The sequence below is a fragment of the Desmodus rotundus genome, chromosome 3, assembly GCF_022682495.2.
Source record: "Desmodus rotundus isolate HL8 chromosome 3, HLdesRot8A.1, whole genome shotgun sequence".
NCBI classification, from domain to species: Eukaryota; Metazoa; Chordata; class Mammalia; order Chiroptera; family Phyllostomidae; genus Desmodus; species Desmodus rotundus.
The window spans coordinates 179,384,904-179,400,975 of NC_071389.1; the positions used below are offsets into that span (position 1 = coordinate 179,384,904).

A 16,072-nucleotide genomic window follows, 5' to 3' on the forward strand; every position below is an offset into this window, starting at 1 on the left:
TCTATGTCCCTATTAACCATGCCCTTCTCCTACCATCATTTCCACCTTCATTTTCACACCTGCTTTTCTACCACCTTATGGTGGGGCACTATTTCCCTAAGACTTTCTCTCCCACGCCCTGAAATCTATCCCTTATTCTAATACAGTAGAATTGTCTTCTCTGTCAACTCCCTCTTCCCGCCCTATTGGCAGTCTACCCACAGAGTGGTTGCTCAGCTCTGTCTCTGGCCTCAGTAGTGAGACACTCTCATCCACGGCCCGGACTGCACACAGGGACCCGGGAGCTGCCTGCAGATGTAGGTCCACATTTGCTCCTGGAAGCTGCTGGGAAGGTGAGAAGCCAAGGGAAACCTGGAGAAGAAAAAATACAACTTGGGAATCATGTCAGCTTACAGAGGAGGAGCAAAAAATACATAATTTGGATCAACAGTCAATATGCTCCAACTATGGTATCTCAGCCTACTGTTTCACTTTTATACTGACTTTCCTCTGTAAAGTCTAGTCCTTAAAAACCAGTGTCTTATGACAGAGTTGAGAAAAGTGAGCAGCACAGTAGAATGATACAGAATGTTTAAACGATAAAGAGTAGAAATGATGAAAGTATATAGAATAGCTACATTTGGAATGGCTATACATGTGATTTCCCAGCATGAGTTTTTTTATTTTTTTATGCTCCTTTTAATTAATTTATTTATTTTAATTAAACATTTTTTTATTGTTCAATTACAGTTGTCTGCATTTTCTCCCCACCCCTCCACCCCACTCCAGCCAAACCCACCTCCCTCCCCCAAGTTTTTATTTTTTAATTATGTTTTAAAGATTTTATTTAGCCGTGGCTGGTGTGGCCCTGGTGGATTGAGCACTGGCCTGCAAACCAAAGGGGTCGCCAGTTTGATTCCCAGTCAGGGAACATGCCTGGGTTGCAGGCTAGGTTCCCAGTAGGGGGCATGAAAGAGACAACCACACATTGATGTTTCTCTCCTTCTCTTTCTCCCTCTCTTCCTTTTGTTCTAAAAATAAATAAATAAAATATATATTTTAAAAGATTTTATTTATTTATTTATTTTGAGAGAGGAGAAGGGAGAGAGAAAGAGAGGGAGGAAAAATCATTTGGTTGCCTCTTGTAAGCACCCTGATCAGGGACTAAACCTGCAACCCAGGCATGTGCCCTGACTGGAAATCAAACCAGTGACCCTCCCCTTTGCGGGATGACACCCAACCGAGTCACACTGGTCAGGGCTCCAGCATGATTTTTTAAAAAGAAGCAGGAGAAAGATAGAGTTCAACGAAACATAGTAGAGGTACTATAAATACAATATCACACCCAACTTCACTGTTATCTTCTTATTTCCCTGCTCCTGCTTTATCTTCAACTCCAGCATACACAAGACCTTTTTCTACTCTCAGACCTTTTATTCCCCCTCCTCAACCACCACTTTACCTGATTGTCAAAGCACATCTCTACTGAGAACTGAATTTTGTCAGCTATAACATATCCATTGGGGAAAATGGCGTAGATCACGAGGGAAGGAGCAGGGGCTAGTCTGGAGTTGAATGTCAGCGAGAGAGAGAAGGAGCCTTTCAGTCCTGAAAAAGAAGCGAGGATAGATAGACAGGGATGAGAGTGCGCTCACATACCCATGACATCCCAGCATATGTTTGCACTTCTCTCTGGGCCAGCAGCACGCCTCACGGTGCAAGTAACTCCTTGTTTTCCTGACCTTCTATGGTAATAGTTACTGTTCTGTTCTCATTACTTCTATGTAAAAGAACTTTCCTGGAAGATTAAAACACTCTTTTCTCTTCCAAGAGAAGCATAGATACTCACCTTTCTTTTTAGAGTTCAGGTGTTTCTGCCCCTCCATCTCCAAACTTCCTTTCCCTATTAACTAGGAAAGAGAAAAAAACATCAACAGCATAGAGGTCACGGAGATTAACCTTGAGCCTACTTCTGGAGTAGCCCTGAATCTCTCTATAGGGAGAGTCTCCTTTCATAGTTCCCCAGCCTGACTCAATCCTTCACAGAGCATCCTTCAGCCTGTCAAGTGTCGGACACTGCCAATGGTCCTGATGACTCTTCCTCCAGCTGAAGGGCTGCCTGAGGATCAGGGGGGTTGGTGGAAGGAGACAAAGATCATCATTGCCTTGAAGCCAAATAGCCTTCACAGGAGACAGTTGTCCGCAGTTTCTTAAAGATCTCCAGGTTTTATTTTCTTATAGTCTTTGTAACATAAATTTAGCCAAAATCCACCCTCACAACCTTTAAAAAGAATTATCACTCAATTCAAAATTCTGCGGAAATGGATGCAGCACAAACTGCTTTGAGCAACTCTGACATTTGACTCTCCGGAAGAGAAAGCTTTTCTAACTCACCCTGTTCACCCTCACCTAAAACTGAATTCAGGGACATTGTTCCTGAGAAGGCTGTCACCTCTGGTGCTAGTCAAGGGCTCTATGACTGGTTCCTCAGACTATTGTCTGACACTCAGCCCATTCACACTGAGCGACCCCAGTCCACTTTTCTCCTAGGTTCCCCCACACTTCTGTCCTGACGGCAGTGCCTGCATTAGCATTCGGACTCGCTATTTCCCACCTGCCCCTCCTTGATTTCTTCTGTCGGGTTGTTTGTTTTAGCTGAGGAAAGCACGGGGATGATGGAAGACACGGGGGATGACTAAGCAGGGAGAAAGTCTCTCAGAGACTTTGAGAGGGTGATAAGGGCCTGAGGAGACTCTGGACCATCAAATTTGAGCTTTACTGAAGTCTAATCCTCATTATCACCGAATTGACCGATAAAGCTGCTTATCTTTGTACATGCCTTTCAGGCCACAAGTTGTGATTTTATTTCTCCAACAAGGCTGCTATATGTTCATTTTAACCCTATATCATCTATTCTAAAGTACTGACTAATAGAACTCAGAATAAAACTTGAGTCCCATCCTCTTGTCACCTTCCCTCCAACCCACCCACCCAGGTCCCTTTCAGGCCTGGTCAGCAGCATTTTCTTGTTCATTCCTCATCTTATTTCCCCACACAATTTCCCTGGGGTCTTGCTCCAAATCTCTTTATTCCTCATTTTCCCCATTCCTTTACACCTATTGTACATTGATCACGTGTTGGATAAATTGAATTAAAATAAAATATATTTTAAAAATTAGTTTCACCTGTTCTTTTCATTTCTTTTAACGTGACTTCTAAAATCTTTGAAATTATCTACGTGGCCTGCAGTGTCTATATCTGCACAGCCTATCCACCCTCTCCAGTTCACTCTCCCCATTCTCTTTCCTCCCGACACATTTTCACCAACCCTCACTCCCCAGTCTCACATAGTAGGAGAAGGTGATCTCTTGGTCAGGGTCTGCATCAGCTGGATCAATGTGATACTCCACCAGCACTTCCTGGGGCTGCCCACACTGCAAGATGCCACTTAACCCGTGGATTCTGAGGAAGCTGCGAGTTGTGTTGTAGAAGGGTTGCAGGTACAGGTGGGCATTTTGGTAGTATTGAGGCACCTGATCTGGATTATATACCAAATCTTCCATTTGGAATCTTCCCTGAGAAAGACAGGGGAAAAAGCTCTTTTAGCATGTACCCCAACCATATTAACCACATGGACTTACGATTTTCAAATAGATTTCTCTCAAATCTTCACTGCTGAAGGATGGCGTGTAGATATTTTACTAGAAGCCCAGCCGTGGATATTTGAGAAATCCATGATAGTTACATGCAGCAGCATTTTAGTGTGTATGCGAGTGAAACAAGGGCTGAATTGCAGTTGTCCAGTAACAGAAAATTGTGGATGATATACTTAAAAAAAAAAAAAAAGATTTATTTATTTATTTATTTATTTTAGAGAGAAGGGTAGGGAGGGAGAAAGAGAGGGAGAGAAATATCAGTTGATTGCCTCTTCTACACACCCCAACCAGGGACTGAACCCGCAACCCAGGCATGTGCCCTGAAGAGGAATCGAGCAGGCAATCTGTCACTTTGCAGGACAATGCCCAACCGACCGAGCCACACCAGCCAGGGCACTGATGATATATTTTACAGACTGATGCCTCAGGGGTAGATGAGCATGACTGAGGTTATAGAGCAATTAAAGAATATATCTCAGGGACAAGACAACTAGGTATAAAAGATAAGAGGATTGAAAATAATTGTTTCTAAGCAGAGTGATCAGGTGATGCCTAAGGAAATAGTTAATTAGCCACAAGGCAAATAGCATGTGTTTGCTTAAGTAGTGTAGCTGAATGATAGCATTAATGGCTTCAATTTTTCATCTCTTCTTGCATCAACATCCTTTACCACGTAACCTTTTAGTGCCCTTTCAGTCTAACTGTGGGCATGCCACACAACTTGTTGGAAATAGTATGTTAGCACATGCAAGAGAAGGAGAGGCTTGGAAAAGCCCTTGCATGCCCACTTTTGCTTTGCCACTCATCACTGCCATGAGAACATACTTGAATGGCCTGCTGGAGCATGAGACAGGTGGAGTGCCAGCCTACAGCCAGCCAACCCACAAGCATGAAAGGAATCCACCAAGATAAGCTGAGTTGCCTGTCTGACTACCCCGGATGCACCAACAATACCGCTTTTGGTTGTATAATACTAAAGCATTATAGTTGTTTGTTAAGCAGACTTGTGTGACAGTTGATAACTGATACAAGTGGCCTTCCTTATAAGTATTCCAAAGTCTGGAGTTTTCTTCTTTGCCATTTTTATGAATAATGGGGGGAGGGGTAAGAGGACAACAGGAAGAAGACAACTCTAGACCAAGATGGAATAAGTTATAAGATGAATTAATATAAGGAGCAATTTTTATCTGGAGGGTCATTTATTTGATTGATTTTAAAAGTAAAAAGGATCTAAGAAAAAATTTAGCCAACTAGGCTGCAGATGGTAAATGAGGAAAATGGAATTACAAGTGGACGTGGATGGGGGGGAAAGAAACAGAAACATTTTGAAATTTTCCTCCAAAGCCATCTCTGCTGGTGCTCCCCAGGGCTTACCTCCAGAGAAATGTCTGTCCCATTCCAATGAACAGTGTCCAGCTTGAAGAAAGCGAGGCCATCATCATCAGTAATTAGGGTATGGTTGATGGTCGCATTTATGCCAAAAATCATCAGAAACACTCTATGATTCTTGAGGAGGGAGCCGTCATGGCCCCTAACTCTTATCTGAGGGGCGAAGGTCATTACAGTTAGATTTGGAGTAGGTTTGAGTATGAGGTAAAGTGATGTGATAACAGAAACTCTAAGAATACATTGCAGGAAAGAGTCCAGAAAGAGGTAAATGTATTCAAGGGTTGGAAACTAGGATCTCTGAGGACCTGAAAAACAAACAGCAGTAGCTTAGCCGGAAGTAGAAGTACAGTAGCCATGTAGCTCATGAAGCTTTAGGGCCTTTCATTTGCACAGGCTCTTCCTAAGGCTCCGTACAGCATTTTCCTTTCATTTTCTTAAAGGGGATCCTCTTCCACTCCCAAACTGTGTGATCATTAGTCTCTAAGAAAATCTGGATCTACTCTCGGTCTAGAGAAAAGATGGCTAAGGCGTAAATGGATCTAAATATGTACATTATTGTGTTGACAGGATGTCGGAGAAGTAAAGAAAGATAAGCTGCAGAGAGGGGTAGATGTTAAGTATTAGAAAGGAGTTATTAACAAAGGATATTTTAAACTCTCTGAAAAATGTGTAAGGATCTATAAATGGCTCTCTGTACAGGAAAGTTTGATGTTAACCTTGCCTAGTTGCAGGAGCACAGACTAAATGAGTTCTCCAAATACCTTGCAGCTCTAAAGTTCAAAGATCTGAACATTAGCATGTGAGCCCTTGGCACTAGGAAGGGCACCAAAGTAACATTAATATCCAAGGAACAGCTCGTGTGGGATTAGGGGCAGCACAACGGAGGGAGTTGAGAGTGTACATTCTGGATGCAGGCTGCCTGGCTTTCATCATGGTTCCCACTTACTAACTACAGAACCTTGGGAAAAATCACTACCCTCTCTTGCCTGTCTCCTCCTCTGTAAAATGGGGCTAATAATAGTGTCTACTTCACAAGATTGTTGCAAAGATTAAGTAAGTGAATACCCATAGAGTACTTAGGACAATGCTGTTAGTTTTATTTTTATATGTCAATAGGAAGGAGGAAACAGTTAAGATTTTTTTGTCTCTGCAGAGACAGGCTTCAACATACCTTCCCAGTGAAGGGGAAATTGGGGTAATAATAATCACTGGTGTCTTCAAAGGTCATTGATCCTATTTGTGAAGAAATGTAGATATCCTGAGTGCTATTGGCCTCTATGCCTGCAGAGGGAAACCAGATGTACATTCATCTAAATGCCTGAAATCCTCATCTTTATGTTTAATCTAAAATCTCTGAAAGGATGGTGCCTCTGGAAGTAGAAAGCTGAATATATTTCTAGCCAAAGATCCAAACCAACTCCTCCTCCCCAAACCTTTGGGGGAAGTAAGTGTGGGTGGCAGACAGGAATCTGGCATTTCCCTTTGTGAACTAGGAGGTCACTCCCAAAAGCAAACAAAGATAGGTCTGGAATCCTCTGAGTAGGTGTTTCCCTGCAACAGCCCCTTCCCTTTCTTTTTTCTTAATGAACCAAGAAGTACCCCACTTACCGGTCCCTTCCTCCACCACAGTAGCCACAATATTGATGCTGTGGCTATACATGTACCCAGTGAGGTTGAAGGTGGACATGTTCACAGAAGCTGCGAAGCATCCGGCTTTGTCGGTCTAGTGAGTCAGAGAGAGGGAGAGGGTGAATAATGTAATCACCGCTTCCTTTTCATAATGTGCAGCAGAAAGAAATAATTTCTCATCTTCATACTTTATTTTCTCCATCTTTAAGACAGAAAAACTCTCCTATGACACAGAGTATACACTTGCACGTATAGAGTATACACCTGTACATATATAATCATGAAACAAACCTGAAGCTCCAAAATAGGACAAGAGGAAAAGAACCCATTTAGAACAGGAGAATTCTGCCTCCCAAGGGTGGAAGTTCATTTCTTGATTACAAGGTAGGTTCTAAAAGACTTTGTCTGTTTAGGATAAAGAAGACCGCTTTGTTCTTTGGAACTGGGATAATAATCATGTAAAATGTTTTCTACTCTGGGCCTTTTACCACTTTTCTATGTTTGTGCTTACTTACTCTGTAGGACATGTGGGTTCCTTACTCACCTGTCCAGAGAGGTTCCTGCATTTGTCAGGTAGCTGTTCTTGTTCTGCTTCTCCAAAGTGGTAAGTATGTGCCTTTTGACACACTGATACCTGTACTGCCCCTACCATGGGCTTTCCATAGGTGTACCTAACCCAGAAAATCGTGAGGAGTCAGAGTTGGGAAATTCCACTTGAGATCCAACCCTTACGTCCCCAAACACCGCTTTTCCTTCTTTCCCCCACTCCACCTTCTGCAAGTACTCTGACAATCCTACCCTTCTCCAGCTCTCACTCACTTCCCTGCCAACTCCCTGCTACTCTAAAGCCTTAGAGTATTGCCATTACACAATAAGTACCATCCAAAGGATGGAATAGTGTCTTTTTTCTTACTCCTATTTCTCCGTGAGGTTCAATAGTCATTCAGCACAAAGTAGACTGGAAATCAATAATGCTGACTGAGTGAGCAGTGGGAAGTAAGAGCAGAAACACAATTAGGAAATGTGTTCTTGGAGAAGTCATGACTCTGGACTACGTAAAATATGCCATGTTTAACCACCACCTCCATCTCTCCATAAGACTCCCTCAACATACTTCTCAATATAGCTTTTATCTCCACCAGCTCCAGAGCTTATTCTTACCTGCAACAAATTTTTACTCTGAAAGATTCCTCTGTTGTTGATAACCGCTTGGGCTCCACCACTTCCACCTTGAACTTAGGCAACACTGGAGAGAGTGCAAAAGAAACGGAAAAGGAATAGGAGAACTTGACCATATAAGTAGTGAACAGTGGGGTATAAAAATGGTGACATTTAATTAATTAATCAATTAATTAATGGGGCTTTATTAAGATAAAGTGCTCCTGAAGCTATCAGCTGGTTTAGCACTGATTCAAAAATGAATAAATACTCCTCCTGATAGATTTTACTTTACTTTTGCTGATTTTGTGACCAGACTGTATCCAACACTTTGACCTCGTTATTCTCCCACCTACCATATTCTTCCACACTGAAGGTGCCAAAGGTCTTGCCCTCAGCCACTGCCACTGTGTAGGTGCCCAGCATTGCCTCTGGTGCCAGCTGGAAGGATAGCTCCACGATGCCTTGCCTGGGTACCACTTCCAGCCACTGTGCGATCCTGTTGCTATTTGGGTCCTGCATCCATTAAAAAAGAAACCTCGTGATGTGCCCGCCTGTCTGATCCCCACTTTGCACTGCAAAGAGCACGTAAAGAATTCCCCCTACGGTCTGTGCCAAGGAAGAACAGTGCCCTAGGTTATTTATACTTTTCTTCATTACTGATGAGATAAATTTACCTAGAGGATCAGCCGCCATTTGGAAAGAAAAGGGTACTTGTGGTTTCAAGTGATCAGACTGAGTCCGGAGGTGTTATGACCAGTTTCAGAAAGTGGTATTTAGGATGTCATTTACAAAGAATGTTTTCTATTTTTGGTCCTTATTAAGGAGCGACTCTGAAGGGATTGATTGTAAGATTCCTGAGAAATAGGGTAATTAACAGAAAAATGGAGGGGATGGTGTGGAGAATTTGTAATTCCAGGCCCTTTGTTTCTTAACACTCTCACAGGTATTCATGTCATATTCAACTGTCGAGGGTCCATGACAAGAGCTTATTACTGAACACTAACAGGAGAACAGAACCAGGTGAACTGGCGTGGCACAGAGAATTTACAGGAATTGGAGTGGGAGGGTTAGTGGCAGCAGAGGTCGGTGACTTTCCTTACAGAGGTTTAGGGCTGAAAGGATGGGGCAGGCAGAGGAAAGAGAACAGGCACAACGTAGGCGGAATTGTGGGCACTCAGTGCTGGGCAGAGTCTCAGGCTCTGGGCCAAGATCTCAGAGTTCTTTCTGCCTTCCTAATTTAGCACCACACCTTCATTTCTCTTTCTCCACAACTGACAGAAAAAAAAAAAGAAAGAAAGAAAGAAAGAAACTTCTTCTTACCTGCAGTTCCACCATAGAGTACTGAAAAAGAAAACCAGATAACGTACCGTTAAAGCAGGGTAAGCCATAAGGATATAGGCTTGTTGAAAGCAAGAAGTTCACAAAGGCCTCTTTCTTTCTCATTGCCCACTCCTTCCCTTCAAATGGCTCTTTTATGCTCTAGTAAGAGTCACAATGGGGCAGGAGAGGAGAGCTTTCCTCAGAGGGGTTGCCAGTCTCCAAAATATTGAAGAAATGGAGCTTCAGACACTTCAGCCTCCTCCCTTGTGCTCTGTGACAGCTCTTCCAGAAAGTGTGAGCGTCAGGAGGTCCACATTGTTTAAACCTCTTCTCATAGCCAACTATTTCCCAGCCCCTCCTCTGCTATTTGAATGCCATGGCAGGAAACTTATTTTTAAGCACTGCAAAACAATGTCTAAAAAATTTTGTTTAAAGGAGTTCCAGCCTGGCTGGTGTGGCTCAGTGGATGGAGTGCTGGCCTGCAATTCAAAAGATCGCCGGTTTGATTCCCAGTCAGGGCACACGCCTGGGTTACCGGCCAGCTCCCCAGTTCGGGGCATGCAAGAGGCAACCAATTGATGTATCTCTTGCACATCAATGTTTCCCTCTTTCCCTTTCTCCCTCCCTTCCCCTTCTCTAACAATAAATAAATAAAAATTTTGAAATAAATAAATAAAAGATCAAAGGATCACATATAGTTTCCTTAAGAAAACGGATGCTAAAACCATAAAGTTGGTGGGGAACCAGTCATCGTGCTAAGGTGTGAGTATCACCCAAAATAACTTGCCATTTTCAGGGGAAAAAAGACACAACTGCATCAGAGAAGTTAAGCTACCTTAACCAGTAATCAAACTCATCACCCCTAATAGCGGGAAACCGGACATTCTGTGCTTCTTTCCTGAAGAGATACATCTGAGGTTCACAGCATGACCTACTAAGTATTTTTGCCAAAAATGTTTAGCTTGAAACTAGTTAAGACCTTACACCTACTTCGAGAAGATAGAGGAACACATCGGATTACACAATAAGGAAATAATCAGACTAATTGAGCCTGTCAAATAGTCTGTAAGACAAGTAGGCTTCCTTATTAGTAGTCCCTATCCTTTTTGGCACCAGGGACTGGTTTCGTGGAATACAGTTTTTCTTGGACAGGGGTGGGAGGGCTGGTTTGGAGATGATTCCAGTACATTACATTCAAGCTCACCTCTTGCTGTGCAGCCCAGTTCCTTAAACCGTTAATGGATTGGGGACCCCTGCTTAAAGTCAGTGTCATATTTCAGAATAAGGACATTTTAAAAGCCATCTAGCCTGATCTCTCAGGAAAAAAAATCAACATACTAAAAATATAAAGGAGATTATTTTACATTAAGAACAATTTTAAACATAATTAATTGTAATGCATAGATTTTGTGTGTGTGTGTGTGTGTCCTAGTTTGAAAATTTGGATAAAACTGATTTAGGACTGCATAGTAAATGATATTAAATAATTATTATTAATTTTCTTAGGTGTGATAATAATATTACGATTATTTAAGACATTCTTTTTAGAAGATATATGGTAAAGTATTTAGAAGTAACATGTTATGTCTGCAACTTACTTTTAAATGAGCAAAAAATGAGATTAAAACAAATGTAGCAAAATGATAACAAATGTTGAACCTTGGTGTTATGTTTCTAATAATTAAAAGTTGAAAACAAAAATGACTGCTCTAGATAATTTCCTGTGAGAGAATTACTTCTTACTGTGTCGTTTCTGTTTGTGCAGGATGTTTTGATTTTTTAGATTATAATTGTTAAAACTTTACAAAAGCATGACCATGGAAACAGATAATTACTATGTCTTGGATGTGAATATAATTAAGTCTGATTAGAGACTGTACGTTTATTGGATTCAGTGTTTTCCAGTTAGTATTACATCCTCTTAAAAGGACTTGCAACTACATGAGGTTGAAAGCTGGGGTTTAAATATGGGGTCTTACAGAGGACACAAAGTTTGGGTCTCACTTGGAAGGGAGGTGGAATGGAATCTAGAGGGTGCTTGCCTCTGATTCTTAGGCCACATCCCATGTGATGCTGACCAGTGAAGAAGGAGAGCGTCGCTAAATACAAACATCAGCCATGATATCAAGGATAATGACAATTCTTCAGCAAAGCCAAAAAATGAGAGATAAAGGTTGTAGGAATGGAAAATTGTTCTGTTTTTCCCCTCTAAGTCCTTTGGCTAGTCTAATAAGTAAATTGACCTAAGACAGATTAACCGGAAAAAAAATTAATTATGTACATAGGAGCACCACAAAAACAATGAGACTCCAAAGGAGTGAGGCAATTGAGGCTTATATGCCATCTGGAATGGCACAGGGATGCAGGGCTTCAAACGCGAGGAGGGCAATTCACAGGAAGGTAAGAAGAGCAGACCTTTGGTAAGCAGATGTTTGCCCTGCCATGCGAGTAAATCTTTCAGATTAAGAAAAGAAAAGTTATCTCTGATGATAGCTCTTTCTGACACAAGCCGCCTACCTAAATTCTTTTAGCCAGGTAAGGGAGTCGTAAAAACTTCTCTGGAGTCTGCAGAGCCTTAACTGCCTTCAGCTCAAAATAATCCACAATGCAAAGCAGCACATTTTGGGGTGGGCTATTCCCCAAGGAAGGACAGGACTTTCACAAACCAGGGCTATCTAGATGATAAGAAGGCAAATATCACTGAGGTTATTGTGGAATCCTATAAATTCCAGAAAAAGGACACTTCCTCAGATGACAAAGTATTTTTCTCACCTAGGGAGCCAAGAAGCAGGGATGACACCAGTTACCCAGAACTAGGCTCTGGAAGGAAACAAATGTTCAACTAGGAAGATAGTATTTCCCACTGGAAGCTGCCTGAAACTTCTGAATGAAAGGGTGTAGCAACCAAACTAGACAGGACCAGTTAACCTAGAGTATACTTTAGTTACTCGAGGATAAAAGGCTGTGCTCTGCATACCCATAATTTCTGTCTCTCAGTTTCTTAGTAAAATTCCTTTTGTTAATTTCAGTGTTCCAAATTTTCAGTGTTTCAAACCAGAACTTGGGGTGGAGGGCTGGCAGGGGATATGGAGTGGAGAAGAAGGAGCAATTTCACATTAGAAACAGCAGAACAATGGAAATCAGAACACAGGTGAGGAACACAGCATCAGATGAGCAGAGGAAAGATAAGGTAGTGGGTCGTTAGTGAGATCGACCTCAAAGGCGCAGCAGAGTCTGAGATGACTTTGGCTGTGGCCACATTCTCATCTTAGCATTTCCTCTTTTTAGCTCTGGGATCAACAGTCTGTTAAGCAATTACTATTCCATATTATACCAGACTTTTGATAAAGAAAGGATACAGATGATAGGAAGGAGAAACTAAAAAGAATTCCAAATTGGGAAAGAAAGCAGTGGTGGGGGAGGCCACAGATCAGTAAGCCCACAGCCCCTCTGTGTGTGGGGAAAGTACTTCTGGTACTTTTAAAATGTTGTCTTAAGAAAACTGTCTACTTTATAAATTGGTGTTTTTCAATGTTGCCTTAAGAGAATTGTCTATTTTATAAATTACCTTGCCTCATAGTAAAAACAAGAAGATGAGGGGGGTGAATATTCTTCTCTCTCCCTTTGGTTAAACTCACTCATAAACTGCTTCTTAATATTTGAACTGCAAAGTTCTGCGTCATTCCCGGAAAAGTCTCGAAGTTTGCAGAAACTCTCTTACAACAGCAGGGAAGGTAACCATCTCCCAAGAACGTTAACCTCACCGTCATTCTCAGCTATCAGACCTGAGAACTAGCCCTATCTGCTTGTTTACAGGCAGACGGGGGCTACGAGGGCTTAGACTTGTATTTCAGCTTCCCACCTGCATTCTGCATCTTAGAGGGCCTCACCTCCTCACACCCTTGGAAAGAATCTCTCCTTTCCCCCAATCTCTCCGAGTCTGCCCTACTCCTTTCTCTTTCCGTCTTCCCAACTAAATTCTCACCTTGTCATTCATTGGAACAAAGTTGCTGTTCAGGGTGACAATTCGGAAGTGCACTAGAAGGAAACAGGCTTCATTAACCAAAGGGATATTTCCCTTCCCAGAGCCTTTCTTTCTTCCACCCTTCTACTGCCTCACACACACTTCTGAGTCAGCAAAACCTCATCAGGTTCTACTTAAAAAATAACACCTAGTCACAGAGAAAGATAAAGCCCTCAAGCAATTTCTATTCAGGGCTGCTGACTCGCAAACCTCAGAATGAACTGCCCCTCTAAGTAAGAAGGAACAAATTACAGGAGCTCAAGCCAAACCTGTATTTGCATATTTCATATACAAGCAGCTTGATGGAGGACCCAGCAACCCAGTGACACTTGCCAAACTTCATTCCAGAAGGAACGTGTTCTTCTGTGCTAGAAACACACACACAGTAGCGACTCCACCCACTGCTCTTTGGCTTGTGGAACACGGCATCCACTCAGCACGTCTTCCCCCCAGCCCTTCCTCTCTTCTGCATTCATTATCCCATAGGCTGACCACCAATCACAAAGCCCCTGCTTACGAATACCTGTCTCTCTCTCCCCCGCCTTTTGTCTAACCCCGTAAGTGTGCCTCTTACCTCGCTGCCCTGGGTTGTAGATAGGTTTGTCAGTTTGCACAAAGATGCCATTCCTCTGCCTCTGAATGAGAACCGCTTTTTTTTCCTCAAAGCTGATGTTATTTCCGGTTCCTGACACCCAAATTGTAGCCACTTCTTCTGTGCCACCTGCAGGAGGTGGGACCTGGCCAAGAGAGGGGACTCTGGGGAGGAGCAGGAGACTGGGGGACAGAGTCTACTGGTCTCAACCCCAGAGTGGGAGAGTGAAAGGAAAGAACTGAGGCATACAAGTTGCCAGGAAGATATCAAACAACACTCAGAGGTTAAGGTCAGGAACTAAGAGAAGAAACTTAAAGTTAGGGAAATTATGGATGAGTTATGGCCAGGAATTGAAGTGAGGCTTGGGGGTGATAAGTCTAGGTAAGTAACTAAAATGTAAAAGACAAAAGTAAGGTGACAGAAAGCGTAATTAAAATTAGCTTATAGTGAGTATTAGGAAGGGGACTAGGAAAGTAAGGCATTAGAGTTGAGGCTAAGTCTGCGCTTACCAGAAAAGACACGCAATGCAAGTGCCTCTTCCTCAACCCATGGTGTTCTAGCAGCTTCTGGGTCTTGTCCTTGGTCTCCAGAGTAATAGTGAATTTTACATCATAGTACCCAGGGCTCAGATCCAAACAAACCTTCTGAGTAGAGGGGAAATTAAGCTGGGCTGGTAACGTCACCAGGTAGTTCCTAGTGAGGGAGAAAAAGGACTTGAGAACAGTCATGATTCATCCGTTCGATGGAGAATTAAGCCCTCTCATAAACACTCCGCATGTCGCGTGAACTGAACAGTCTGCGCCCCTGCCTGCATGAACATTATTTTCTATGAGGAAGAACAAGACACGTAACAGACAACTCCATGCACAGCCTTAAACCTCCCACGATCGGGAAGCCATCAATGAGAACCTGTGTCTAGGGTACTACGGAGGCAATTAGTCCTATTACAGAGAACAGAGTACAGGGAGTCTGCTATATTTTAATATTATCTTTTTTAAAAGCTTCCTCTTCGGCTTCAACTTTTCTCTCTTGGGTAAAGGAGAAATGCAACCAAAGAAGGGAAAAGATGAGAAAGAAGTTAAAATAAACCAAAGGTTATCTCGTCTCCCCTAGATTTGTATTTGAGAAAGGTAGACAGATATCAAACACTTACGGAAGGAGTTTTTCTGCAATAGCTGGGGATAGAGCCAATATTCCTAGAAGGAGCTGAGCCCACATCTTTGTGGGTAACATTGACTCCTAAGAATCAGGAGATCTCCCTGCTGGAGCATATATATTAAGTCCAGAGCCAGGGTGTGGAGCTACCACCGAAGCTCCTGCCAATCACCTACAGGGGGCCTCAGGCTAAGGCGGTGGACAAGGGTACAGCTACATTTCACTTCCTTAAATTAACTTCTCCCTGAAACATTCATACTGGCTCAACTAGCCCATGTTTTGGGGAAAAGCCAGGACTGAGTATTCAGTGGTGACATTCACAGAACAAATTTTTGGACTCCACCCTTTTTTTCTGGTTTCATTCCAAATTCTCTTACCCATTTGATCATTTCACCTCTTTTTATTATTCTATTAAGACGTATGTGGGGTCACAAGTATGGGAGTAGTATCAATAGAAAAACAGAATACTTCTATCTAATTGGGAACTTTTTAAAATTAACACTACTCCATGCTGTGACTGGAAGTAGGGATATGTCACTCCTTGAGAAACCAAATGGACAACCTCTCTGAAGGTAATTTCACAATGCAGATCAAACGCTTTGCAGGTTTCCCGATTTGTTGACGTAGCAACTCCTATGGAAATGTTTCTTGATGGGGAAAGAGCGTCACATATGCAAAATAAATATTCACACTGAGTTTCTTTTTTTTTTTTTACTTTTTTTTTTATCGTTGTTCAAGTACAGTTTTCTGCCTTTTCCCTCCACCCCTCCCCACCACACTGAGTTTCTTTATAGTGCTGGTTATAAGGGCAAGACTTGAAAGCCACCTAGAATATAAATTCGTGAGAATACTTTCTTGACCAATGACCAACCCAAATAAAACCAACAGAAGCAAAAAAGAGTTTTTGGTAATTGGGGTGGATAAGATATGAAGAAACAAATGAAGGAAACTGAGAAATTCCAAAGACTTTATGGCCTGAAATCAGAGATTTCATGCTGCCAGGAAGAAGCTAGGAAAACTCCTTGACAAGTGGAATGGGAAACAGAGACACATAGTTAAAGGGCTGAGCAATTTACAGCCAGGTAATAAGACCGCAAGATCTTATCTTCCCTAACCACAAACACTTCGGAGCAAGTGGTTCACACATTCCAGACCTTGCCAGGGGAA

General features: G+C 42.3%; 1 protein-coding gene across 1 annotated transcript in view; it reads right to left on the reverse strand.

The window, feature by feature from the left end:
• A2ML1 (alpha-2-macroglobulin like 1) overlaps positions 1 to 15,035 on the reverse strand; it is a 33,207-nt gene extending 18,172 nt beyond the window's left edge. Inside the window, exons 1-15 of the mRNA XM_024579607.3 lie at positions 14,904 to 15,035; positions 14,260 to 14,443; positions 13,733 to 13,895; positions 13,120 to 13,172; positions 9,135 to 9,155; positions 8,168 to 8,327; positions 7,815 to 7,899; positions 7,198 to 7,324; positions 6,633 to 6,747; positions 6,196 to 6,305; positions 5,010 to 5,177; positions 3,327 to 3,554; positions 1,829 to 1,889; positions 1,442 to 1,587; positions 202 to 351 (exon numbers count right to left, since the gene is read on the reverse strand). Of these exons, the coding sequence (XP_024435375.3) occupies positions 202 to 351; positions 1,442 to 1,587; positions 1,829 to 1,889; positions 3,327 to 3,554; positions 5,010 to 5,177; positions 6,196 to 6,305; positions 6,633 to 6,747; positions 7,198 to 7,324; positions 7,815 to 7,899; positions 8,168 to 8,327; positions 9,135 to 9,155; positions 13,120 to 13,172; positions 13,733 to 13,895; positions 14,260 to 14,443; positions 14,904 to 14,983 (1,851 nt within the window). The 5' untranslated portion in view covers positions 14,984 to 15,035. The remainder of the gene's footprint in view (positions 1 to 201; positions 352 to 1,441; positions 1,588 to 1,828; positions 1,890 to 3,326; positions 3,555 to 5,009; positions 5,178 to 6,195; positions 6,306 to 6,632; positions 6,748 to 7,197; positions 7,325 to 7,814; positions 7,900 to 8,167; positions 8,328 to 9,134; positions 9,156 to 13,119; positions 13,173 to 13,732; positions 13,896 to 14,259; positions 14,444 to 14,903) is intronic.
• Positions 15,036 to 16,072: the final 1,037 nt, after the last annotated feature.